The 26,443-nt window shown below is 38.9% G+C and overlaps 1 protein-coding gene across 1 annotated transcript; it reads right to left on the bottom strand.

Moving 5' to 3' along the window:
- Window positions 1–979: 979 nt before the first annotated feature.
- MEP1B (meprin A subunit beta) lies at window positions 980–26,212 on the bottom strand. The gene is made up of 15 exons (XM_042839885.1): window positions 26,109–26,212; window positions 22,932–22,950; window positions 22,696–22,746; window positions 22,564–22,607; window positions 21,468–21,546; window positions 19,738–19,855; window positions 16,005–16,183; window positions 14,380–14,598; window positions 11,047–11,199; window positions 9,708–9,923; window positions 7,346–7,813; window positions 4,969–5,151; window positions 4,152–4,479; window positions 1,565–1,778; window positions 980–1,173 (listed from the first exon to the last, which is right to left on the bottom strand). The coding sequence occupies exons 1-15, from the start codon at window positions 26,166–26,168 to the stop codon at window positions 1,156–1,158; spliced, it is 2,349 nt and encodes a 782-aa protein (XP_042695819.1). The 5' UTR covers window positions 26,169–26,212; the 3' UTR covers window positions 980–1,155.
- Between the last annotated feature and the right edge of the window lie 231 nt (window positions 26,213–26,443).

Raw genomic sequence — 26,443 nt, forward strand, 5'->3', positions numbered from 1 at the left:
AACCTCTCGACACACAGTCCAAGTCCCTCTAGTTGCTGGCACACAGACCTCCTGCATTCCCAGCCCTTTACATGATAACATCTAGACCCAGGTGCCGTAAGATCTCTGTGCTTGACTCTTCTGTATGTCGGTCTCTGCAGTTGCTAGCACCATTTTTCTACGCTTGTTTCCCCTCTGATCCATCATGATCAGATGGACCCTTTTTCCTATGGACCCTTTAGCCCTTCTCCTACATGTCCCATAGTAAGTTTTGCATTAACCCACAATTTCCTTCTGATAGCCGATATCCCAAATAGCCTCAAATATCCCATAATTTTTGTGTTGATTGTGTTTCCCTTTCTTATCAACTGCAATTTGTAGTTCAGGTTGACATTCTTCAAAGATATGCCTTAGCAGTTCCTTCATCACCAGCAATCATCAATGGGTCCCCGTTACCATCTCTGTCATGCTTGTGTGTCTGTATGGTTAATTTAGCACTTTCCTCATTACTTGTTATTTATTTTATATTTACTGGATCGAACACTGGAACAGGCTGCCCAGGGAGGTGGTGGAGTCTCCTTCTCTGGAGATGTTCAAGACCTGCCTGGATGCCTACCTGTGCGACCTGCTGTAGGGAACCTGCTTTGGCAGGGGGGTTGGACTCGATGATCTCTGGAGGTCCCTTCCAACCCCTACAATTCTGTGATTCTGTGAACACAAATGACTTAATGAAACAGATGTCCACACACTCTTACTCTACTGACAACTGCTGCAGAATGGTTGGATTCCTCTGAATTAGAGTCCAGTTCTCTTTTATGATGGGCAGCTCCATGTTAAAATGGCAAACCTAGACTTTTCTGTCTTGAATGAATGTCAGGATGCAGTTTTGCACATTTTTTTCATGTTCAGGTAGACTTAAAACACAGGGAAAGTCTGTCAAACAACACATTTCTATCTTTCTCCATTGCACAGCAATACACAACATTGCCAGAAACTTCACTGATGTTAGTACAGTAATTTATTATAAGCCATATTTTCAGAGGGGATGTATTATTTTCTGGACTTTACAAACCTTTATCATGACAGCTGACATAAAAGTATCAGAAAGAATGATGGCATAATTTTGGTTTTCCAGTGATGCTCATTTTATGTCTTTGATGCTTGATTGCATTACCTTCAGAAGTACGTTATATTCTAAACGAGGAAAAAAAAAGAGAAAGAAAAAGAAACCCACATCTTAAAAGAGAAGTGTGGAAAGGAAATACATGTGTAATGTAGAAGCATTACTTTCAAATAAATCAAAATAACATATTGGGAGGACATAAAGTAACAGTGACAGTATCTGTCATTGCGAAGAAGTACTGCACTTCAACAGGTCATCACACAAAGGATATTAGGACCACATTCAAATTGCTCCCTGGAAGGCTATTCCTTTTCAATTAGCTTAGAGAATTTCTCCTGGCCCTTGTGAGTCCCTTTAATCTACGCCATTCTTGCTATTTCCAAGATTAAGACATTGATTGAGACCCTCCAATCTACTTCTTACCGAAGTTGACTACTTACTTTAAAAAGAGGAAATACTTACTTCTTCAGGAGTTAGGTTCTCCACTTTTTCTTTTTTTTTTCCTTCTCCTTTGCTGTGTTTCTTTTTAAGGCATACCACAGTTGTGATAGTGACAATTAGCATAACAACAAATACTGTTATGGCTGAAGAAACAGCTATTACGGTATTTTCTTGAGTTGTGCCTTTCCTTTCACATTTTTCCCCCATGTACCACCAGTTATTTCCTGCTGGACATCTAGAAAGTAAAGGGACATGTGATTAAAAACAAAGGTATGAAAAGGACTCCTCAGAATATTTAATTTCTGATGCTCTATTTCTATCTCCCAAACCATAATGAAGTTATCTCAAAACAGTTGTCTATTTTAGAGTTGCCTTGGGTGGCCCACTCTCCTTACATATCTGGATATACGGTTCCTTTCTTCAGCTTTCCACTTTTTACAGGTTTTCCTATTTCCACTTCTTCCACGTTTTATAGGTTGTCCCTGCTCTGAAAGAAACAAAGGGAGCCATTGCCAGAAAACGTGAGCTCCAGTCTGATTGTTCTGAGTGCTTCAGGTTTGGCCGCAGCTGCTGCTAGGAAATGCTGTTTTGCTACCAGTACACAAGCCCTCTGGGTAACCCAAGTTCACTTGCCTGCTTCCTTTTCCTTTGTGTTTACAGCACTTCAGTTGATAGAAAACTCACTTTCTGCTCCGCAAAACTGACACCTGTCCCAAGGGCCACTATCATGTAATAGTTGCTTCCACTATGCTAATTGCCCTCATATCCTGATGCAAATTTGCCTTTTCACGTGCTCAGCTTTTAAACAAAGCTCTTCTATTCAGTCCGTATTCATTCAGTGCGTTTAAAAAAGCTTTTATAAGAAGGAGTTGAATAAAATCTATGGGGAGCTAGACCAGAAGCTTTATGCTGCTTTTATCCCATCAAGCCACATTTATCACCCTCCAAGAAACTTCACTGTACTGACTCCTCTTGTGTTCTTTGCCTTCTTAATTCTCACCTTTGCAGCAATTTGAACTGGCAAGATAAATAGAGCGGAGAGCACAGGGCAGACCCTCAAGGCATCAGTGATCTGATCATACCTGAACCATACTAGGACAGACATAGCTGAAGATGCTTCCATCACACTGCATTTTCCACGCTCAGGAATTCTCTGTTAGTAGCTGTGGTAAATTCTGAACAGACATTCTCATTTCCAGAAGGGGTTTGTTTTCAAATTTTAAGAACTTGTGTGAGCAGTCTCTGCCTTCCCCCAAAAGAAGGCTGGAGTATCATTCTGGAAACCTTCTGGTTGTGCACTAAACACAACCTCCAAGCCCTGATTCCTTCACCTTATTCAGAGTTACTACTAGCTCAAACAATTTATGAATGATCTAACTGAAAAAAAAACATCTATGGGCAACACTGCTGAGTTCACATCTGCACCTCTCTCTCAATACCTTTGTCATTCCTTATGTTACTGTTTTTATAGTTTCTGTCTAAATCATTTGTTCGGAACTCTATGTTTGGCCCTGAAAATGAATCCATTGAAGTGCACTGCAAGGCTGTTTAGGGATTTAATGTGATCAAGCTTAAATGGATTTATGTATCACATCCTCCCTGGTTTTCCAATAGAAAATCAGAGCAGAAACTGACTGCTGGTTACACACTTCTCCTGGATAAAAAGTAGGCCACATCTACAAATAGTCTGGAGATGTCAGAAAATAAATCTTTTCATAATTCCAAAATCAAGCATAACATTCAGCATGACTCTTTTATTTCCATCTTCTTGGAACAGCTTCTTGACATTTTCTGATATTTGTGACCTGTCTCTGACGTGCTGCACAAGCCCCTTTGCAGAACTGTTTTCTAAAAGGTTTCTAAATGGGGAGATAGAACAGTCAGTGAGTCATACATGGCTCTCATTGCTCTTGGCCTTTGGACATTTACCATCCCTGCTCTACCTGCCTTGGCACAGCTTCATAGCACATTGTTACTATCTTCAGCCTCAGAGTTTGTTTGAGAGCTGGAACAATGCTAATCAGCCAGGTGGGCTGCATAAATGAATCAACAGAGGAATAAATTGAAGTTGTTACATATTTTCCTGCAGGGTAAACAGTCGCTTTGGTCCTCAGCCTTCATCACTGGTTTCAAAGACAAGCGACTGTACTTTGTTAATTCATGATCATGATTTGCAATACTCTATGCTTCTATATACGATTTTAAAACAAAGTTATCCTACATACACTGCCTGGGAACTCTTGATATATTTTCTTCTGATATCAGAACTCTGTTTCAGCTACATTCATATTTAACTATTTTGCTATAGAGACATCTGTGGAGATGCACAGCCCATTTTATCACATTGGACTAATATATTACTGAAAATAGGAAGTATATTTATATATAATTTACATATAACTTACAGGTAAGTCAGCGTACTCCAAGTATTGCGGATAGGAATTTCTTTTTGTCCTAGCTGATCTTATGTCACTTGCAGTAAGTGGCTGGAAATATTTGCCTCAATTAGTTATAGTCCCTTCCTTTTGTTAGAAACAAATAGTTATTCTACTAGAAGCTTTCATCACTCCAGTTAAAATTGGATTTGAGAGTGAATAAATACAGTTACCTGCACACTGCTTCTCTGTCTACGATAATGCAGACACCATCATTTTCACAAGGGTTGTCTGGACAGGCCTCCGGTGCATCCGTCTCTGGCTCTTCAGTCAGGGTCACAGGGGGTGTTGTGATGGGTGTTTTGGTAGCAGTAGGACTATCTGTGGGCCTGGTGGTGACAGTGGGCTTGGTGGTGATGGGCTTGGTGGTAGTGGTGGGCCTGGTGGAGGTGGTGGGCTCAGTGGTAGTGGTGGTGGCAGTAGAGGTAGATCTGACAGTAGAAGTGTCTGCAGTAATGGTGGGTGACACGCTTGGCTGAGCTGATACTAGATGTGATACATCTGCATGAGAAGAAAAAAGGCTTTTGCTTTATCTCTCCTTTTTGATCTTAGATTCTAATGATAAGTTCTAATAGTAAAGATCAGAGAATTTTTGAACTGTTTTACATTCCTCTGCTATAATGAATAGTCTTTTCTTTTACCTTTCAGGAACATTATGTATCTTGGAAGGGTCCTTGTAATTTTAAAAAAATTTAAACAGACAATTTTATTCAAAGTACTCTAGTCAAAGTAATTTCCACAGGAGTAGCATCATTTTATACATTTAAATTTTAACCTACCTATGAGATAATGGATTTAAAAAAGAATGTATCTACCCTCACATCTATTTAAATACATAATTTGACTTTAGATATATGAGTAGTACCTGAATTGCTCATAATGTAAAGTACATAATGTGTATTTATATCCACAGAATCAGTGACTTACTATGTGACACTATGTACTTTCCTGTATTATAAAGAATATTAGCTATCATCAGTGTTTACATACCTTCCATTGTTAAAAGAATATAAGCACCACCTTCTTTAATAAAGTCACGGCTTCTAAGTCTCTGATGAGTTAAGAATGCATTTGTTCCACGTCCTGGACCTCTCATGAATGTAGTTCCATTTGGGAAAGAAGCTGTTGATCCCACTTTATCTGGCCTATCCCAAAAATAATTTGATGAGGAATCTGAAAAAAATGAACTGAATGTGAGTGTGGGATTACTCTAGATTTTTTTTCTCAATAGAGCTCCTTCATTCTCTAATTTTTGCTGCAAAGTAATACTAGGCACTCTCTCCATAAGCAAGACAGATTGTGTTCCAACCTTGCCTGTTTCTGCTCGTGGAAATAATGGAGATGGAAATAAATTACCTGAAACTCAAGGAGCAGAAACAGTGCTGAACCTGCCTAAAATAGATTTATTTATTTATTTATTTATTTATTTATTTATTTGACAGAGATTCCACACTAATGGGACACAAGACAAAGAAGATCTGTGTGAGTTCGTCTGAGGTACTGAGCATCTGCTGATAGGGATGCAGGACAGAGAGCACCTGAACAACCCAATTGGTCACAGGCTATTATTATCCCTTCCATCAAATCCTGTCATAAATCTCAGAGTTGAGCCTGACTTTGTATTGAAAGATGTGACTGGGAGAAGAAACTGCTTGCTCCAACATCTCGGCTGGTCAGAGAAAGATGTAGTTACAAGGCTTATCTTGGGAATCTGAGGCTACAAGCAAAACATGAACAAGGGAGAAGTGGCTGAGCACAAACAGACTGCAAGTCCTCAGCATCACAGAAGGAAACAAGTTGAGTGCTGTGGCCATAACAGTAGAGAGCGTAAATGCCAACCATGGGGAAATTGCCATAATCATCCTTCAAATACAGAGTTGGTCTTTCTAGATTACTACTTTTTTTATTTTTTTCATGTAGAAAACATCGTTAAAAAATGAATGTATGAGGACTGTTCTGTAAGTAATTGTTGGTGGTATGGTAGTAGAGATTGAACCTTTCCACCAATATTTCATTACATTTTGCTGCCATGTGACAGCAGCAGAGGGGCAGTCTGGCAGAATGGTGTCTGACGTGAAAGTGCATATCAAGCAAAGGTGTGGAACTGAATTCCTCCATGCAGAAAAAATTGCATACATTGACATTCATTGATGCTTTATGAATGTTCATGGAGATCAAACAGTGGATGTGAGCACAGTGAAGTAGTGGTTGGTGCTTTTCAGCAGTGTCAACAGTGACATGTTGACAATCCATGTCCTATAGTTCAGATATGGTACCTTCCGGCTTCATCTCTTCAGGCTGATGAAAGATGGAGTGCATGGGGAACATTTTCCTAGCAATTATGTCGTCATAGCAGCTGCAAAACAGTGGGTCACCTCTACTGGAACAAATTTCTAAGAGCATGGCATGCAGGCTCTTGTTCATTGCTGGTGCATGGCTAATGGTGGTGACTATGTTGAAAAATAGTGTTTTGTAGCTGAGAATTTGCTCAATCTATAGTGTGACTGTGCTCTTTGTATCTGTTGTAGTTTCCATGGAAATAAATAGGAGGCACTACTTTTGGAGCAACCTATGTAAATCAAGGTTTTTTTAAAAATATATCAAGAAATAGACATTTTAGTGCCTTTGTTCCTGCATTAATGTTATAGCCTGAAAGCCCACAAAACTAATTCAGTAGTGGAGGTTGTTTCTTTTGGCAAAATCCTTTGATGCAGAAAGTTATTTTGGCTTAATTCAATCTTTATCAAATGGTGAATATGGGATTTTATTTTAATATTTTTTACTAAGATTCCTACCATTTCTCAGAGTTACACGTTCACCTAAATTGCCTCCTTTCCCAGGTACTGTGGACAATTGCTCCTTATCTTGTCACACCTTGAACAAGGATAGATTATGTAACACAAATCAGTACTTTGTCCATCTGGTGATTTGCGCTGACACCACAGTTCATTTTGCAAGAAAGGAGGCTATGTATTTAATAGCTGCACTTTCAGTTGGTATCAACTGCTTAATTTAGTATTTTTTGTTTGTTTGTTTGTTTCAAGCTTTCTGGAAGGCTTTCATTCACATTAAAGCAGATATAAATGCATCTTCACAATCCTGTGGAAGAAATGCTAGGCATGAATGATCCACCTGTTTCTCATGCATATCACCTTTGAAATCAAAGGTTCCAGTTTAACTTGCTTATATATTCAAATCTCTCTTGTCTGATCAATTATACTGCTGCTGCAAGGAAATCATCCATTCTAGAAGTTAAAAAAAAAGCTGCACTAATTTATACAATGAGAAAATTTGCCTCTTTTTCTTATGTTTGCTTTTGTTTGATTGTTTTTAAGCATACTGGATAGTACATCTGCTTTTAACTAACCTGATAATTCCAGAGGGTCTGTTGTTACACTTCTTTGGTTTGACATCCGTTGACGAATATCAGCATGCTGGTCAAGCAGAATCATGGTAACTTGCTGCCATGGGCAGGGCCACTGCAGCTGATCATCGTTTGCTCCGGAAATCAAGTACAAGTATATTGCTAAATTAAGTGGGTTATCAGCAGTACCATTTATATACAAGCCAACCTGAAAAGCGTATCCTTTACTAGAGTAAAAGGGTGGACTGTATATTTTTCCTTCTGTCCCTGCAGGACTTGTGTCTAGGAGATCCGTGAAGTTTCTGATGTGCCAGACATGGTGAGGACATTGTGTTTCTGACAAGTTGATGTCATCAATAGAGAGACCTCCATTTGATAAGCCAGTTCCTCTCACACCTTGAAACACAACCCGGAATTTACTCGTGACATTCAAGGAAACGTGATGGAGCTGCCAGTAATTCACAGGTGAACCTGGAAACATTGGTAGGGATTTCTAAGTAAGCAGTACAATCAAACACTGTACACATCCACAGTGTCTATTCCAATGCTATGAAAGAATTTCTCAGCTCCACCAGCACTGAGATGATGGAACATTTCTCTTGTAGACGTTGCTTTTTCAGTGCGTGATCATATTTTTCCAGTTCAATTTTTCTACAGATTACAGATACGCATAGAAGCTCCTTAATTAGAGTGAAAACAGTGTTAATGTTTCTAAGACTGCTTTTGCTTTTATGTTTTAAAGAACACTGCATTAAAATAGTTGAAAAGTTGTGATAATTAAATGCACAAAGGCGGCTGTCACCTGTGATATAAAAAAACCGTTGGCACCAAGTATCTATAACTGAATAACAACATATCTCAAAGGGAAGAAAAAAAAAGAAAGAAAAAAAAACATGCAGAGAATTCTGGGATCCTAGCACTGTGGAAGTTTGCTTCCACAGAAGCACTATTCACCCATCAAATGGCTGCTAAGTTAAAATTAAAGCCAGAGATTTGCAAGACCTACTACATGTGACCAAATCCCAGTGCAAGGCTGATGCCGCCTCTAGACATGCCTGACTAGTAAATCCCACTTGACTCCAAGAGCAGTTTGCACAAAAACAAAGAATTCTGCACAAAGGCCTTTTAAGTCAAGTGAAAGTAGGACATTCTTTGTTAACAGTACATGCAGCAAAACAATTCTTTTAGCTGTCTGGCTTATGTTCCCCTGAATGAAAGGCCAGACTTTCAGCTGTATTTCTGGACTAGGAAGTGCCAAATCCAAGCACAGAATTCACTTTCCTAACTGTTCTAAAAACAGCACAATGGATTTCAGATAAGAATCATAATTTCTTGCTGTTTTTCATTATTGTTATAATTGAGAGGGGAAAAACAAATTCAGAAACAAGAACACCCCACTATCTTATTAAACTGACTTTTGCATTAACTAATGTCTATTTGAGCTGCAAACATAGTACACAAGACTGGCATTTCTGACTCATGTTCAGTGAGATGATGAAAGAATCAAAGTGAAGTAATGAGTGGAAAAAAGAAAAGAAAAACAGTCATGAGAAGCAGTTGAGCCTTAATGAGCAAAAAAAAGGTAAAAGAAGCAGACTTTATATCTATTATGCAAAAGAACTTTCTCAGACTACTTCATTCAATGGACTGAATTATTTGTAGCTGTAATTGAGATCAACAAATAGTTAAATATTTGAGAATATAGTTTAATCTTAAGTGACTTCAGCAATTCTAGTTTAACTCCATCAGCAGACCTCTGTTGCTCATTTTGTGGGCTCCCAAAGGCACAAAAACTGATTTTTTTTTCAAAGTACGATGCAAATTGTGTTCTGCTGCCCATGTATTTCAGTTCAGCCACTCCAAACGTGACTTAAAAATTAAGTCGAATTTTGTTCATCTTTTTTTTTTTTTTTTTTAATTGATATTTGGGGTATTCCAGGGCACTTATATTTTCCATTTCTTTATTCATCTTTATTCTTATTTATTTATTATTTATTCTTATTTATTTATTGTTTTTCATTCTTATTTATTGTAATTTATTCTAATGACCAACTTCATCTGTTGCTGTTGATACCAGCAATTCTACAACACTTAAAATGACTGTTCATGGAATTTTACCTATTTTGGTACGAGAACTATCTTGATAGTGCAAGAGTTTAATTTGTTGTAATTTAGCATATTATAGGAAAATGGCTGACCGAGGATTCATCAAGTGTAGTACCACCAGCAGAAATTCAATTATTTTGTTAGAGAAGAAGATAAAGAATAAAACTAGGAGATGAGTCACTTTGCTACAGCGTTTTCCCTCAGTACATTGAAAAGCATTATGAGATTAAACCAAAATGCAGCTTTATTTATTCCATACCTTTTATCTCTTCAATTAGTCTCAAAGTACCATTTGGATGGGCATCAGAATACTCCCTGACCAAGACATAGAGCTGGTCACTTTCACTTCCACTATTATAGAAATAGAATTGCAAGCATTGGAAGTCTCTTTTGGGATATAGAATTCTGCTCTCCAGAATAGCTGTGCTTCCTTCTGATACAGCACTGGTGTCGAAATGCATGAAATAGCCAGAATCTGTCAAAAGTAAAAGAGAAGCAAGTGGTAAAACATGTATTCTTAACATCATATTGTAACAGTGCTAGAAGATACAGTCGAGTTCACAAGGGTCACAGCAAACTAGATCCTGTACAAATCTTCAGACTGAGGGCTGTTACCTGTCTGCATTCTTCAGAGGAAGACTTGCTGTTCTCCTTGGACATTTTTTCCTCCTTCGCTTGTCTCTAGCAATTTACACACAATGGGTGCTCTCTTGAAACTGTTCATGCAGTGCTGGTAATTCACATTTGACATTCTCTTCGGAGGACTGGTGTAAGCTCCTGAACTCACAAGTTTCTTTAACAGCTTCGTAAATAATTAGCTACATTCTATTCAGCCCAGAGCAGAGGATCTGAGGGGAGGCCTCATGGCAGCCTACTGTTCCTCACAAGGGGAGTGAAGAGGCAGCAGTGATTTGTGCTCTCTAATGACAGCAACAGGGCCCAAGGGAACAGCATGGAGCTGTGTCAGGGAGGGGCAGCTGGGGGTTAAGGAAAGGGTCTGCACCAGAGGGCGGTGGGCATGGAACAGGCTGCCCAGGGCTGTGGGCACAGCCCCAAGCTGTCACAGTTCAGGGAGCATTTGGACAATGCTCTCAGACACAGTGCTTGAATTTGACTGGTCCTGTGTGGAGCCAGAAGCTAGACTTGGTGATCCTTGTGGGTCCCTTCCAACTCAGGATACATCATGGTTCTATGATTCTCAACAAATTGTTCATCTGAGCTCTGGGAATAGATGAAATTTCTAAATGCCAGTCTTTTCTGAAGTATTACTGTGCAATTATTCAGAAAATCAGCACTATCTCTGACGTGCCTGATATTTCTGATGCGTAGTTTAGAACATTTTGCATAATTCTCTTGTGAGGATGTGACATTAAGGCTAGAGAAGATCAAAAGGGATAAGAACATTCAATCTTCTCAAGTAAGCAGAAAACAGAATGTGTCACTTGGTTTTCCCAAGCATGCAGTTTTATATTGCTTAGTTCAAAAGTTAACTGTGGTTCTTCAACAGATAAACATAGAACAAGGCCAAGAGCAAAGTCAGTTGACTTGCCTTTGCATAAAATATTTCCCAAAGAGATAAGGAGAATGTTTTCCCGTACCTTCACATTCTCCCATGTTAGTGTGATCAGTATTTGGCCCAGCAGAAATGTGAGACAAATGTTGCCAATCACTGTTATCATCTGGACTTTGAATCATGCCACAGATATTTTCAAGTTCAAAACTGCACGTGTCCATGAAACTTAGGGAGGAGGCTACAAGATTAAAAAAAAAAAAAAAAAGAAAGAAAAAAAAGTTCTGAATCTCTGTTACAAAGCGCGTGTTTAATACAAAATACAAAATAAGTCAAGAGCAGAGACACTAAGAAATGCAAACACAGAACAATCAGTGACATCAAACACCATCAACTTTTATATCTGTAACATTCAGGAACTCAAAGCATTTGGAAATTAACACTGACTAGTAAGACATCATCAGGGCAGCAGCTCTGTGCACTTAACAAGCACAAGGAGGGAGGCCTCCAGCACAAGAAAGATGCAAAATGACTAGAGTGGGTCCAGAGGAGGCTACAAAGATGATCAGAGGACTGGAGTACCTCTCCTATGAAGAAAAGTAAGGGAAGTTGGGCTTGCTTAGTCTCAAGGAGAAAAGGCTCTGGGAAAACATCATTGCAGCCAGAGCTTACAAGCAGGAGGAAGACCAAATTTTTACATGGTCTGATTGTGACAGGACAAGGGCAAATAGCATTTGCTAAAAGTCAGGAGATCTAGGTTAGATGTTGGAAAGAAATTCTATACTCAGAGGGTAGTGAGACACTGATACAGTTGCCCAGAGAAGCTGTGGGTGCTAAATCCCTGGAGGTGCTCAAGGCCAGGTAGGATGGGGCTCTGAGCAGCTGAGCTGGTGGGGAACAGCCCTGCCCATGGCAAGGGGGAACTAGAACCAAATAGTCTTTAAGGTCCCTTCCAACACAAACCATTCGATGGTTCTATTATATTTTGTTTACAAAAGGAGCACTGACACCAGCCCTGACCTACCAAACTTCACACAACCAAAAGGTCTGAGGATTCCTCTGCTTTCTTTAGGCTTACTTCACACATAGTCAGAGCTTTTGAAAGAAGTTTCACCAGACCATCTACCGGAGCACCAACTTCAAAATACAGCACAGCAGCAGCTATTTGACTGCAGTATTTGCTCATTCTGCTTGATTTTCAAAATGCTGAATTGAAAACACATTTGGCAAAGATACATTTGAAACCAGTGGTTATCTCACCTCATACAGACTCTGAAGATCTGGTTTTCATATTAACAAGTCAGAAGTTAACAAAAGAAGTAATAAACCCAGGCTTATGCCTATTTTTGGATTTGTTTCCTGTTATACTAGATCTGAGCTCTCTGCAACACCAGCCATTATTTGAAAACAACTGTTAATAAAACGCTTTGTGATTATTGCTTCTCAACCTATGTATAAAATATTGTGACAGTTTTAAAGGTTACATTGCACTAATAATAGGAACCTTGAGTATCACAAAAATCAACCTCAGTAGCATGCTAAATGCTTCAGTGAGCCTAGCTCAGGGAAGTGTTGTATAATTGATACCTTTTAAGAGATGTTTTTGGTATGATGTCGCAAAAAAACAAGAAAAGAAAGATTTTCACAGTAGTTGTTCTATTGACAGTTAGAGAAAATTAAAAAAAAAAATAGGATGTTAGCAAAAAAGTAAGGAAAAAAAGGGGATGATGAAAGAACTCCTTGAAATCAAAGCATAAAGCGAGATATGAAATCAGTTTGTCCGAACAGGAAAGCTGTAAAAAAGTGATGGCATATAAAACTGAAGGACAAGAAGAGAGAGAAGCAAGACCCAATAGCATACAATCTATTTCTTAGATTAAATACTGAGACAAGAGTAGGGGGCTTTGAATTCCATCTGCACCAAATGCCAGTAAGTTTCTCACTGCTTAGTGAGAGGCTGGCAGTATGAGGAGCATGACTGCTGAATCCTAACTTTCAATGAATGAGGAAACTCATGGCCAGTCATATATAAATATTTTGAAGCTTCCAATTTTAATCATCAATTTCTAACCCCGCAGATTTTCAGCAGGAATTCAGGTTAAAGCCTTTCATAAGTTCTGCTCAGCAATAAAAGCAGTTTTTTGATACATCTGTGAGGACATCTGCAACCTAAAGCATGTTTGTCATTCTTGGTCCTTCCTCTAACCTGGAAGGGTCATTCAGCAGCTGAGAGCTGGGACCTGTGAAGCACCTCTTCTCCCTGGCACAGGAGCCTCTTGGGCAAACAGTGAATCGTCTGAAGACCACTTATGGCTCTGCAAATATCATACACCCCTGCTATGCCGAGAGACAGAGCAGGGAGTAGGGGAAATTCTGGTTGCCCTGAAAGCGATGGGAGTTTCATCACTTATTTCACCATGACTGGGGCTTATTTTGCTGAGCAAACGTGTCTGTTGGATAAGAATAAAGTTATGAAGTCAAGAAGTATTTATATACTGCGTGAGAATGATGGAAAGTATATAAGATAATGGAGATGAAGAAGAACCCTATCTGCTGTTAAAGACATCCTTAGCTTTAAGCACTTACGTAAGAGCTAATTGACTGTGTGTCAAATGCTACAATGCCTAAAACTGCATGTGTGTTCATTTTAGACCCACGTGAAGATAAGTACCTTTATCAGAATCGTATACTCATTAAAAGACACTGTTCCAATAAATGTGTTTGATTACTATTTAAAGTATACTTACAGTGAGGTTTAAAACGTGATGTAAGATCTTACACTCTACTTGGTATACTGAGGCAGTGAAGTAAAAGTATCTTCTGAGTGCCAGGACACTTCTGATAGTCACAATTACATAATTATGTTCCCCAGACCCCTATTTTCACTCAACTTTCTAGAATGAATTCCATATGAGCAAAGCAACAGTTTCAATCACTTTGCTAATAGGCTGAGTTTGAAATGGAAACCAAAAATTTTAAAGGCTCACTTTTTCTTCATAACAGCATCCGTCTCTTGTTTGCATGAACAAGCTCTGTCTGACAGACTGTATGAGTGCAGAGCAGGTATGAGAGCCACAGCAAAGACACTCAGTTCTGTAGAGCAGCAGCTGTGCAATAATGCAGGGGGAGAAACAAAAAGCTTGGTGTAGAAGCACACATTTTAAACAGCCACCCAAGGGATGAACAAAAATCATCTACTGAGCAAAGCTGATTTTTAACTAAAGGTCAAATAAAATTGCACAGAAAGCTCTACTACACAGCAGTGTTTCTGCAGGAGGGCTATATTATTTCTAGCTGTACCATTATTTCTGGTGTTTTTAACACAATTCATTTCTCCAAATATATTCACATGTATTTTTTTTACTTGAGGCTGGATAATAAGATAAGAAGCAAAGAATGTAAAATGAGTGGAAAAACTTACAGCAATTGTACAGCTGATTCAGTTTCTGAAGATCATAATCACTGAAATCCATCCTCTGTCCTATTACATCCATGAAGTACGGTATGTTTGTTACGATGGTTGGTTCAGTTCCATTCCTGAAAGCAGTTTTGCTATAGTGCATCACAGATGTATAGTCATAGGGAACATTCAGAGAGTCTGATGTTTTATCATCGTATTTATTGAAATTATGTTCTCTACCTGAAAAGGAAAAATAAAAGATTGTTTATTTCCAGAAAGACTACCAATCTTTGAGATACAGGCTCAAAGTAAAAGAAAATCTTTTAGAACCTTAAGTACTTTTTGGTAATCATTTTTATGTAATTGTTCTATAAAGGCATTTATTCCTGTCCTAAATTTATTTAGCTTCCTCTTTCAGCTATCAGAATGTAACATGATGACTTCTGCTGCATGAAGCCCTTCTCCTTTCTCCTATCAGAAATCTTTTCATCATGAATCTACTCATAAACTGTGATGGGCTTGTGATACCCCAAAGTGGACATGCCATTTCAGTGCTCAAGTTATGCACCTGCAGGAATGCCTCTTTATTTCTAATCCATGTTCTCCGAATTTTAATTGCTGGTCATTTCTAACAAGTTTAAATTGGAGTTAGGTAAACAATTCAAAGTTTAATTTTATAGATGTTTTCTGAAGAATCAGTGAAAGGCAATATTAACTCTAAAGTAAGGCAAAGTTATAAATGTTTTAAATGACAATTAGCCAAAATACAGTAACTAGACTCAGGTCAGCATAAAAAAGCTGCAGCAGTTGCAAGTGGCTAACGATAGCATAACTTGTTATTAAGAAGTCAGCAAAGTATAATGGAAATCAAATAACAGACTCTAAGTCATTTTCTGCAATATATACTTGTGTGTGCACCTGGCTATTGATCAGAACTAAATACGAATGCAAGATTTAATTACTGTCTGGTGCTCAGGGTGTACCTGCACCAGGCCAGTACCATGTCTGGGCACACATCCCTGTTTTCAAACTGTGTAGGGACTACGGAGGATGACAGAATGCTGAACAAGCAGACATCAATCCCAACTCTGAGGAAAACCTATGCCACACTCAGGCTTGTGACAAATATGCCGGTGCTTGCACTTGGAAGCCATGTTGCCACAGTAATGGCTTGTGTGATGGGGACACCAAAAGAGGTCTCTCTGGCCCGTGAGCCCTCTCTCAGAAGAAAGGTCAATCCCTTCCCTTCAGATTTTCTGCTGGCTTTGGTTGTACTGGGTTTTGTAAGGCGGGATTATTTTTAATTACTTTTACAGGCTCCCATAGTAATTAGTGAGTTTAGTATTCATTAAAACAAACCAAGTTACTCTTTTCTGTTGCTGGGCTGTACTGTACTTAACAAGACAGGAGTCAGATCTCCAGTTAAGCCTCTAGGAACTGCTGTGACATGAGTAATAATGGCAGTGACAACAAATAAGGCTGTCCATCCCAAACAGATGCCACTGGATGTTTTGTTTATTGATATGGTGAACTTGAATTTAATTCAAGGTGAGGGAATCTTCGAGCAATGGGAGGATGTCTGAAAGAGATGCTCCCTACCCAAAACATGTCCATTGCCTGAGTGAGAAATCAGGAGAGTGACTGACCGGACTGAATCCTGTCCCAGATGATGGACACGTAGTCATCTCTATCGGACCGTGACTGCTCATGCCAGAAGCCTAGCGCATGAAGGAATTCGTGCTCAACTGTTGCAATCCTGTCACAGTTGTCTCCAATTGAGAGCTGCTGCAAGCCCAGCTTCCGGTTTCCCACTGAGGACCAGCAACTAATATGGAAATAAGATTGGAAGACAAATCTGTGAAGTACATGCCTCCGCCATGCCATAATAAATCCAGAATGAGCCTGATAAACAGGCCTTTCATTCAGCGCTAGAGATACATTTTGCTATGAGTGTTTTTTCATTGATCTGTTCATTACTGGATCCTTTTCTCCCATATGAAACTCTGCTTCAATGAGTAATCAGTTCTCCCACTCCAGATGGATTTTTTTTAATGGGTTTTCTTTAGCAGAAAAGAAGTTGAACTATCTATGACTGAAAAAAAAAAAAAAAGAAGATTATGGGCACATGATTTAAGACCTAAGATTTACTGCAAACTAACAAGCTGCTGCTCCTTGGCTAGATCATCGTAACTACCTGTGGGCATACTTTGGACATCTCTTAGTGCCAGACAAACCATTGCCTTGCCACTTCTCACCTCAACCATCACAACTGCCTCCCCATACTATTTTGGTCTTTTGCTTTGGTGACAGCTTGTGACTGCTAGGTCAGGTCACCCCTGGAAACCATACTCTGAAAGTCCAGTACATCTGAGAGGGCTTTTGTTTGTCTCTTTTCTTTCTAGCTATTTGTGAGAGGTAGTTCTGGGGCCGTTGCTGCCTGCATACACTCACAAGGCAGTGCCAAACTGCAGCTATGCTGGAAGATTTTATTAAAGAATAAAAAAATTCTGTGAGCTATCTGCACAAACCAATAAAGTGGCACCCCATGTCCACAAACTAGCAAGCACATTTAAATTGATGTTTTACACAGCAAATAAATCAACACTTACCCAATGAACTCCATAAAATTAATCAGGCACAAAATACTCCATAGGATTTGCAGTTCTATCACCCCAGAAATGTAAAAAGCAAGCATACCAGGCACGGTAGGACCCTGCAACTTATTAGTGAAGCATATTCCACAGGATTTCTCTTTGTAAAAAGCAGTACAAGCCTTAGCTATTGATTACTCATTAAAATTACAGCATGGGGCCTGGGAGGGAGACATACAGCTTCCATAATTTCACTGGCTTCCCTTGAGCAAGGCCTCATATTGATTATGCTGCTTTTTCTAGTTGTACAAAAATCTAAGAAGTCCATTATAGTTCTGGGTATACTTCATACCACAGCAGATGCCTCTGGCTTCATGGCTGCTGTGTAGAGCACAGCAGGCTACAAGCACACCCTGGACACTTGGTAAAATCAATATTCAAACACCAATGGATGTGACTTCCCCTTGCCTTCATTCTGCCAATTGCCTATGATACCATCATTCTTCAACCACAGAGGGAGTAAATGCACACTCTGTGTCACTCACGGCTGAGAATAAAGCCATGTGAGTGGGACAAGGACAACTGGAGATACAACATACTAATGATGTCTTTCTTCAGGGAAAGAGGAAAATGAAAAAAAATCCCAGCTTCTTCACATATGTTACAGTCTGTCTCTGTCGATTCAGTGCTTTCTGCTGTTTGTTGCTCCATCAGAGGTGAGAGATGTGGGGTAGTATTTGTTCTCACTAATCTTACCAATCTGCTTTTTGGAAGGCAGACCATAAGGAGACACATGCCATCAGTAGCAATGCTGTTCTTGAAGAGCCAGCAGTTTTTCCAGGCTTGTTTTTATACTCACATCCTGCTAGCAAATTCCTGTTTACAGTAAGCCAGATCACCCTTTGCCTTATGCCACAGTGCCAAAGTGACCTCTTAGAAAAACTTCATGAAAACTTGGTTTCCCATCTGGAAATACATGATACAGGGCTGGTCCTCTCTGGTCTGCTAACTATTTGACTCTATCATACCATGCTAGTTTTCCTGGTGAATGAGCCTTGTCCTTCACGAGAAGGGTAGCAATGGCACTTTCCAGACTGCTAGATGAGTTTGCAGGTATGTGCCACTTCTGATGCTCTTGAACTTCTGTCATTCACAAATATTTCTCAGATATTTTGCTTATTGTAGGAACTGGAGGAAAGAAGAGGTCTTTAAACAGATTTTCAGTCTAACCTCTGTAGCTAATGTGTAGACTTGAATTAGTTGCTACCTGCTTAGTGATATATGTATTTATGAATATAGTAGAGTGGTAGCCAAGCCCTGGCATGTGTTAAATAAACTATAGGGATACGGAGAGGGCTCTTTCCTTGGGGGAAAGGGCTCTTTCCTTGGGGTTTGATGGCACTGTGTACATTCATCAGAGACTACAAGCTTGTTTTTATACAGGGTAGCCAACAAACTGACAGCTGATTTCCTTTGTGACTAATTTTGAGTTCAAAAAGATAATTCAAACAATTCTGGCCTACTAGTCAGAAGGTTTTTTTCATTTTTTGAAATAAAGTTCCCTCACCTTCTTCTGTATGTTTCACAGATGCAACACAGATCAGAAATGCAAAGACAATTTGTCTTTTTGTTGGTGCCATAAATTTTTATGAATACAGTTGGGGCTGCCAGGAACTTTGCACTTCTGTGTGCACTGTGCCCTCTGGACTGAGTTCTCCTGCAGCTACTGAAGATCTAGCTAATAAGGAGAAATCTAGAAACAGAAGACTGGAAATGGGCTGCTTTATGCATTTTTCACCTTGAGTTTTCCACTTGGTTCACAGACACTAGGAAAATACATTACTTTCTATGTCTCCACTTACACATCTTTTAGGGTTGAGTTTCAATGTCAGGTGCACAGCACAAAGAGTAGAAAATACAGAGTCAGAGAATGAAGAACTTTTGAAACAATTACCTGATATAAATATCTCAGAACAAGCTAAAGGGAATAGGAAGCATTTCTACTTGCAGAAAATCTTTCCCCATTTATGAATGCATTTTCTCGTATCCGGATATCATATTCTGAAAGTAAATTTCCTCACCATGCTATCAAGGTTTCCCTGGTCTCCTTTTCTAACAGGAGAGAAATGGGCCAGCGTGGTGTGCAGAACATATTTGTTCTGTTACACTGCTTTGATAAAGACTGTCTTAGAGAGGGAAGCAGCTGGTACAATTTTGTTTTTTTTCTTAGAACATTATTTTGTGAAAACTAAGGTGAAATAGCATAACTACTGATAGAAACAAATAAAAAGAGATCTTAGTGTAATGTCTCAGTGCTAGGCAGCACTGAAAAATAATCTGGATGCTTACGTGATATTGTTCAAATGCAGTTCAATTTGTTACAATGAAGCATATGTACTGTCCCAGAGTTAAACCTACTGCATTTTCAATGGGATTTTTTTTCCTAAAACCTAAGGTATGCTTACTGTGATTACATGAAAGTGACATTCCATATAGCCAAAGATCAGTCAAGAAATTAAAGGGCTTGTTTCAGATCTTCTTCTCTTCAAGAATCTGATTACTTATTATATTTAGAAGCAAGTATCAGTGAGAAATTGTTAATTAATACTATGTAATACTTGCTTTGGAAGATATTACATTTTCTAGTTAAGAAAAAAAAGACAGAAAATAGACACAAAGAAAACCAGAGAATTACAGTCAGGTAGATGAGTTTTGGAGAGAATGCTGGACATGAATACAGTCTGTAGCCAAAAAAAAAAAGAGAATTATTTTATACTTCTCCTCTTACCCACTTCCTTTGAACACAGATATGTAATTCTCCTCTCCTTCCCAAGGTTTGAAGTCAATACAGGTTTTGAGCCGATATTGTTCAAAAGCCTTGAGGATGACTCCCTTCGCATTAACTTCTGCAACGTAAACAGTGTTTTTGTCAGTGTTGAGCCACTGGGTTTGTACTGTTACCTGTACAGAGCAAGTCCAAAGAGTCCATACCTTAAGGGTGGCTCTTACTCCAGCAATCTTTAATCAAAATAAACTTTTTGCTAGATTAAGACCTATGTAGGGGTCTAGAAACCATCAAATTGCTCTTGTGACATTTTATCTTCACCTGGTTCTGTTTCTGTGTAATTTTTCTGTAGTATGTATGTATAAGACACAACATGATGAGTATATAATACACATAGTACACGGCTCTTCATTTTGTAATTTTTTTCACTTACTTCACTGAGATTTTCTTGAACATGAATGAAGTAGATAGTGAATGACGACATCAGATTTCACCTAGGGCTAACTGTAGGCTACGCATCTCTCACAGAAACTCTCTGGGACTTGAACATACTAACTGTATGTCTGGCTTATCTACTCTGAGCAATTTATGTGGTTTCAATTCTTTACTATCTTAGATCCTAGCCTAAACTGGGGATGAGTAATTTTTTTTTTCATGTCATAGACCAGAAAAATGACCTCACACTGTGTGTTGAGGGCACGGTCACAGAACCACAGAACCACAGAACCACTGAATCACAGAATTGCCAAGGTTGTTAGGACCTCAAGGATCATGAATCTCCAGCCCCCCAACACATGCAGGGCCACCAGCCTCCCCATGTAATACCAGACCAGGCTGCCCAGGGCCCCACCCAATCTGGCCTTGAACACCTCCAGGGACGGGGCATCCACAGCCTCTCTGGGCAACCTATTCCAGCACCTCACCACTCTCTGGGTAAAGAACTTCCCCCTGACATCCACCCTAAACCTTCCCTCCCTCCCACAGTCTCCTCATGTGCAGTGAAAACCACGACTGTGAGAAAGAACCTCTGTACTACGAGGGTGACAGAGCAGTAGAACAGGGTGCCCAGAGAGGTTGTGATGTCTCCTTCTCTGGAGATATTCACGGCCTGCCTGGACACACTCCTGTGCAATGTACTGTAGAGAACCTGCTTTACTAGGGGATTGGACTAGATGATTTCCAGAGCTCCGTCCCAACTCTACAATTTCATGATTTTGAGAACTTGAATTCCCTCTTTCACCACTCCCCTCTGCCATGCAGAGCCACAGTTGGTTGTACCTGAAGGGATGGAGATCAGCCCAACCCCAGAACACTCACTCAGACCACTGCAAACTGCATTATAACTCAGAATGTCAGTTTGCCCGCAGTGCTCTAGGTGGTATAAACAGCCAAGTAAGCTGCCTGGCTTTAACAAGATCATCGGTGTCATTTTATTTCTTCATCTTACTATGGTTTCATGTCTTGGACATATGCTTTTCAAAGCAAATCAATCTGCTGGGTCATTACAATATCGGGTTAAGAGCATCCAGAGAGGAGGTGGGACCCAATACCAAGACCAAGATGAGATATCCTGCTATTGCATATCCAGACCAAATCCTGTTGGGGGAAATGGCCTGCTCTAGACTAACAGCATGGCAGTAGGAAGAGGGAAGGATGACAGGGATCTTTACTGATCTGTAATCAATATTTCAATCAAAGTAACATACAGACATTGTCAAGGACAAATACTGTACCCAGGCTATCATCAAGGACATAGGGGACGACATGGGGCCAGCGATATTCATCACCAATGATGGAGTTTCGTTCTTGCACCTGAGGAAGAAAGTAAGTGTGCAGTTTTCTGTAAAAAATGATCTGGGGTCAAAGACTAAGATACTGCTAATGTTACGTTTCTTATGAGTTCATATAAGAAAGATAAGAAATCAAAGAAAGATAAGATGATCACTGAAAGGCCTACGGCTTGGGTTTGAAGTGAAACACATTTCTAACCATGTCTCCCATTTCTGCAGCATTTTCTCCGTACATTATTTGTGATTTTGATGCATATTTGAGGAGAGCTTCAGCTACTGTGGGAAGCATAAAGTTCCAAAGTCCTGAGATGTGCACAAACATCAATAATTCTGCATTTTTCATAATGCAAAGGCTTGCTCCTATGCCATTAACAAATGCTTTCCTTGCTTCCACTGACATGCCCAGGCATAAGCAGTTCACCAAAAAGGAAAAGAAAATCAGCACTGATTTTCAGGGGCACAAGACAATTTTTTGGGCTTCTACTACATATCTTTGAGATGTAACTGGCTATGCAAATATTTTTTATTCTTATTGATTGAACAGGCATAGGGGACAGATGTTTTAAAATGTGGTATTACTCACAGGTATAATTTTCTATTGGTTTTGGTTTATCTGTTTACACAATGAAAGTTTTGCAGCACTGGTCCATAAAGTTAATTGGTTCATAATTTACATGCATATTCCACAGATAAATTAAGAATGTTTTATATAACCCTGTCTGGATGTGATTTGTGCTGCTGAATATCCTACAAGTACAAATATAAAACCCACTGCAAAGAAAACAAGATGCTAATGATATTGATCTACTGGCTAAACTGACCTAATTCTGGATAATGTTTCTTTAAATGCACCCAAGTTTTTCATTGCTTATGACACTTTGTAGAAATGTATCTCCAAACATTTTCAGTTTATCATAACATAAACAGCATTTATTGATAGTATGAGCAGGATGCATCAGTCATATTTCATGCCACTAATACTTTACACTGCATGAGTCAACGACACAGTTCTGGTTTTATATTTTATATTCAAACTCACCCCATCAAGTTTGATGTCTCCCTCAAAAAGGTCCAGTCCTAGAGCTAAAGAGAAGAGGAGATTAACATCAAGTTATTATATTGATCTACAGCTACCAACAAGAAAAAGAGAAACTGAATTTAAAAAAAAAACCTTCATTGATGTCAAAGATGTCTTGATCAATTCCTCCATCTATGTCTAATTCTGAAAAATAAAAAGACAAGTGAGGTAGGACATGAGCCCTTGCTGTTATCTTTATGATGTGTGAAAATTAATGCAATAACAATAACAGTAATTATAAATCTGTGTCTGTCCTAGCAATGTTTATGAGCAGCTGTTTTTGTTGATTGCTTCCCATGCATACAAATTGATTTCTAAACAGAACTCACCAGTAGTTTCCAGAGCAGGCTGGGGAGAAGAAAGGAAAAGATATATTATTAGAAAGGCACACAATGAAATGCAGTCAGCATTATTCTCTCTACAGTATACTAGAGATGCATTTATACTCAAATAACAGTATTTATCACATTGCTTGTATTGGACTGATTGGACCTTCTGTCTTCTCATTTGACTGCAAATGCTCATTTGCTTGTTTCAGTTTTTTGCCCACTCCACGCCAAGCCGTCCAACGGGCAAGTCAACAAGTACTGCTCCTGTAAAGTTTTCACAATCTAGTACTTCTGTGAAAACAAATATTGCTACTAGTAAAATTGCCCAGAACCTATGGAAGGCATGCTTAACTTTCAATTGTAAAGCAGTATTTGGGGAACAAATCCCCTGTAAATCCATAGTGTCAATAGTCTTGTCTTACATTCTAAAGTTTTATTGCCTTTATGTCCTAGCATTACCTTCCTTTACCGCAAGATATCTACAAAACAGTCTCCAGTCCATGTACTCAAAATTTGAAATGAAAATGGAGCTGGTAAAATAAACTGAAATTACTCAGTATGTAATACATGTTTTCAAGAATTTATTTGGTTTTAAATTTCTACTTTTCCACCAGTATTTTGTTAATGTGAAAGAAAAAAAAAACCATCAGAGAATTAAAGCTTGCAATATTAAAAAGTTGAAATCACGTTTTCTTTTCTATTAAAGAAAGCTAATGGAGCAGTGAGGTACTGGCACAGCTGCCCAGAGAAGCTGTGGATGTCCCATCCCTAGAGATATTCAAGACCAGGTAGGATGGAGACCTGGGCAGCTGAGCTGGTGGGGTGCAGCTCTGCACATGGTAGGGAGGTTGGAGCTAGATGAGTGTTAAGGTCCCTTCCAACACAATACATTCTATGAATGTATCTATCTATGTATGTACGTATCTAATACTCTATGACTCTGATTCTATGCTGAACAGCCTTACAGTGATTAATGGAGAGCAAACATTTTTGTAGTTTCAGTAATTACGAACTTCTATGTTCTCATATCTACTAATCAGAAAACATAACTATGCTAAAGGTAAAAATTGGCTAGCTCATGAAAAATGCTCCTGTATCTGCATTCAGAGCTCAGTGTAGCTAAGCCCAGTGGTATCTAACGTGTATAAAACAAAATATAAATCCATTACCGAAGAAAAGCAATCAATTGAAATCCAGGCTGGTCCTGGATCTGAAAATTGTCACTGAATGTTATACATGGAAGGAATTCTTTTCATCATTCCTTTTTACTTATTTTGAACTTTAGTCATGTGAATCTCAATAGTAAATTACTCAGTTTCCAAAGAAGTATCTGTGTATTACTTGTTCAAGTAGGAACAGCTTCAGTCTTAGCACCAACCTGACAGCTGAGACCCATTTGTTGAATTTCTAGCCTCTGAAAATTTTGCAAACAAATAAGAGATTCACATTTCACAGGCACATGAAGGGGAAGTACACCTATGATGTATTCCAATGAGGAAACTGATTTAATCTAACCAAAGCTACTTAGATGCATCTACACCAAATGGTACGGTTGTTTTGTTTGGTTTGTTTGTTTTTGTTTTTTTCCTGCAAAATTTATAATATTAGTGCCTAACTTTGGCAGACAACACGACTTATGAGAATTAAGTTGCACTGGAGGTTGGTCAAACCATGGCTTGCCGGCATGTTTAACTCGCTTATAATTCACGTACACCTCAAATAGGCAGGAAAAGCATCTCACCTATTCTAGTTGTAAAAATTAGGTATTGGTGGTAATCGGTGGAGAAATAAATGAGTTATTGCATACAAAATTGATCTGTCTCTAAGATAGTTATGGAACAATCACAATGTCCTGGCATCTCTAAAAGATGACAGACCTCACTGAACTTCTATTCAAAGATGTGATGAATCACCCAGTGAAAACTTTCCAGTCTCACCACAGACATAGTCTGGAATATGGTCAACCAGTTTGGATGAGAACTCCTAACTTACTGGTGTTTCCTTCGGACTACATAACTCTTGGTAGTAGCATCCAGAAATGTGAAAGAAGATCTTCCTGGCCACAATGAACATGGAAATCAAGTAAGTAGCCCTACTGTGCTGAAGACACCCCCCTCACACAGGAGCTAGTAACTGTGAGTCAGCTTGAGGAGAGATAACTTGTAGATGTTGGTAGCTGTCTGCACCACTCATTACATCTTTACAAAAGCCTGTAGAGGAATGTAAACAAAGCTGAGGATTGAGTCTCCAAGAGTTTCAGAACAGGGGAAGAGGGAGTTGTGATGGACAGAGGAAACAGGAATGGAGTGCAGAACTTGGGGGATACAGGAGAGCTATAGGAAAGTTGGGGTTTGGGTCTGAGCTCCTAACTTAGAGAGGTGATGTACTGTATGAGCTGTGTATGAATGTATGAGAGGGACAGACTATGACTGTCACAGTAAGATTTTGCACCTGGATTCCCAGAATCAGACAGCTAAGTTGCATTAATTAAAATAGATAAGACTGTTTCACTTGAAGTAATACCTTACTCTGTAAGTTACCCCAAAGCCATTATGAATTTACAACAGAAGTGAGCATAAACAACTCACTGGTTTTCATTCTCCAAATTAATTATACTGTATATCACTCCAACATCTGGCCTCAACAATGAATTATCCTAAGAGCAGCAAAATATTACCTTTCTGTAAAAAAGACATGAAGTACAAAATCTCAAAGGTGTCATTTTCTGGGGGTAATAAATAGTTTAGCTGGACAGAATGAACAGAAAACAACCATTAAAAAGTACATCCAGTGGCTAAAAAGATATTGATTTCAATGTAAAATACCTCAAGTTATAGCAAATAAATAAATAAATTCCATTCAGATATGGAATAGCAAAATGCTTTTAAATATTTATCTTGGTTCTAACTCTGCATTTACAACTCTGGTAATATTACTTTGAATATCAGTGAAATTCTGCTTAGGCAAGGAACACAACGTATGCTCTTCCAATGCATACCCAAGCCTACTAAGAACAGTGGCTCAAGGAAAACAGAAATCTTTGTTTCTTCTCCACACAGAAGAAACAGAATTCTAATTTTGGAACAATCATATACTTAAGTCTTTTCCTCTCAGACTCGTATCGATCTGTACTGCTTATTTGAGCACATAAAGAAAATGCACTATTTGCTTTCTTACCTGATTCCAGACCACCTGAAGAAGACAGCTTAGGAGCAAAAGCACAGAAAGCCAGTCCATGTTTTTATCCAGTCAGCAAACAGGTGAACTGATAGAATTCAGACCAACTTGGTATTTAAGAGAGTAAATATCATAAACCAAAACCTTTGTCCTTTCATCAACGATTAACTTCCCTACCTCTACCTTGTCTTAAAAGTGAAGTCCATCGTAACTGCACTAGGGCAACTGACATATAGTTCAATCAGTTTTAAGCACTGCTGTGAGAAAATGTATTGAACACAAGTTGAAATATAGGAAGAAATGAACAGAAGAAAACAGAAATTCAAAAGAAATGG

Source organism: Centrocercus urophasianus, unplaced genomic scaffold (assembly GCF_019232065.1).
Source record: "Centrocercus urophasianus isolate 14NV4802_14NV808 unplaced genomic scaffold, USGS_Curo_1.0 seq_11, whole genome shotgun sequence".
In the NCBI taxonomy this organism is placed as follows: Eukaryota; Metazoa; Chordata; class Aves; order Galliformes; family Phasianidae; genus Centrocercus; species Centrocercus urophasianus.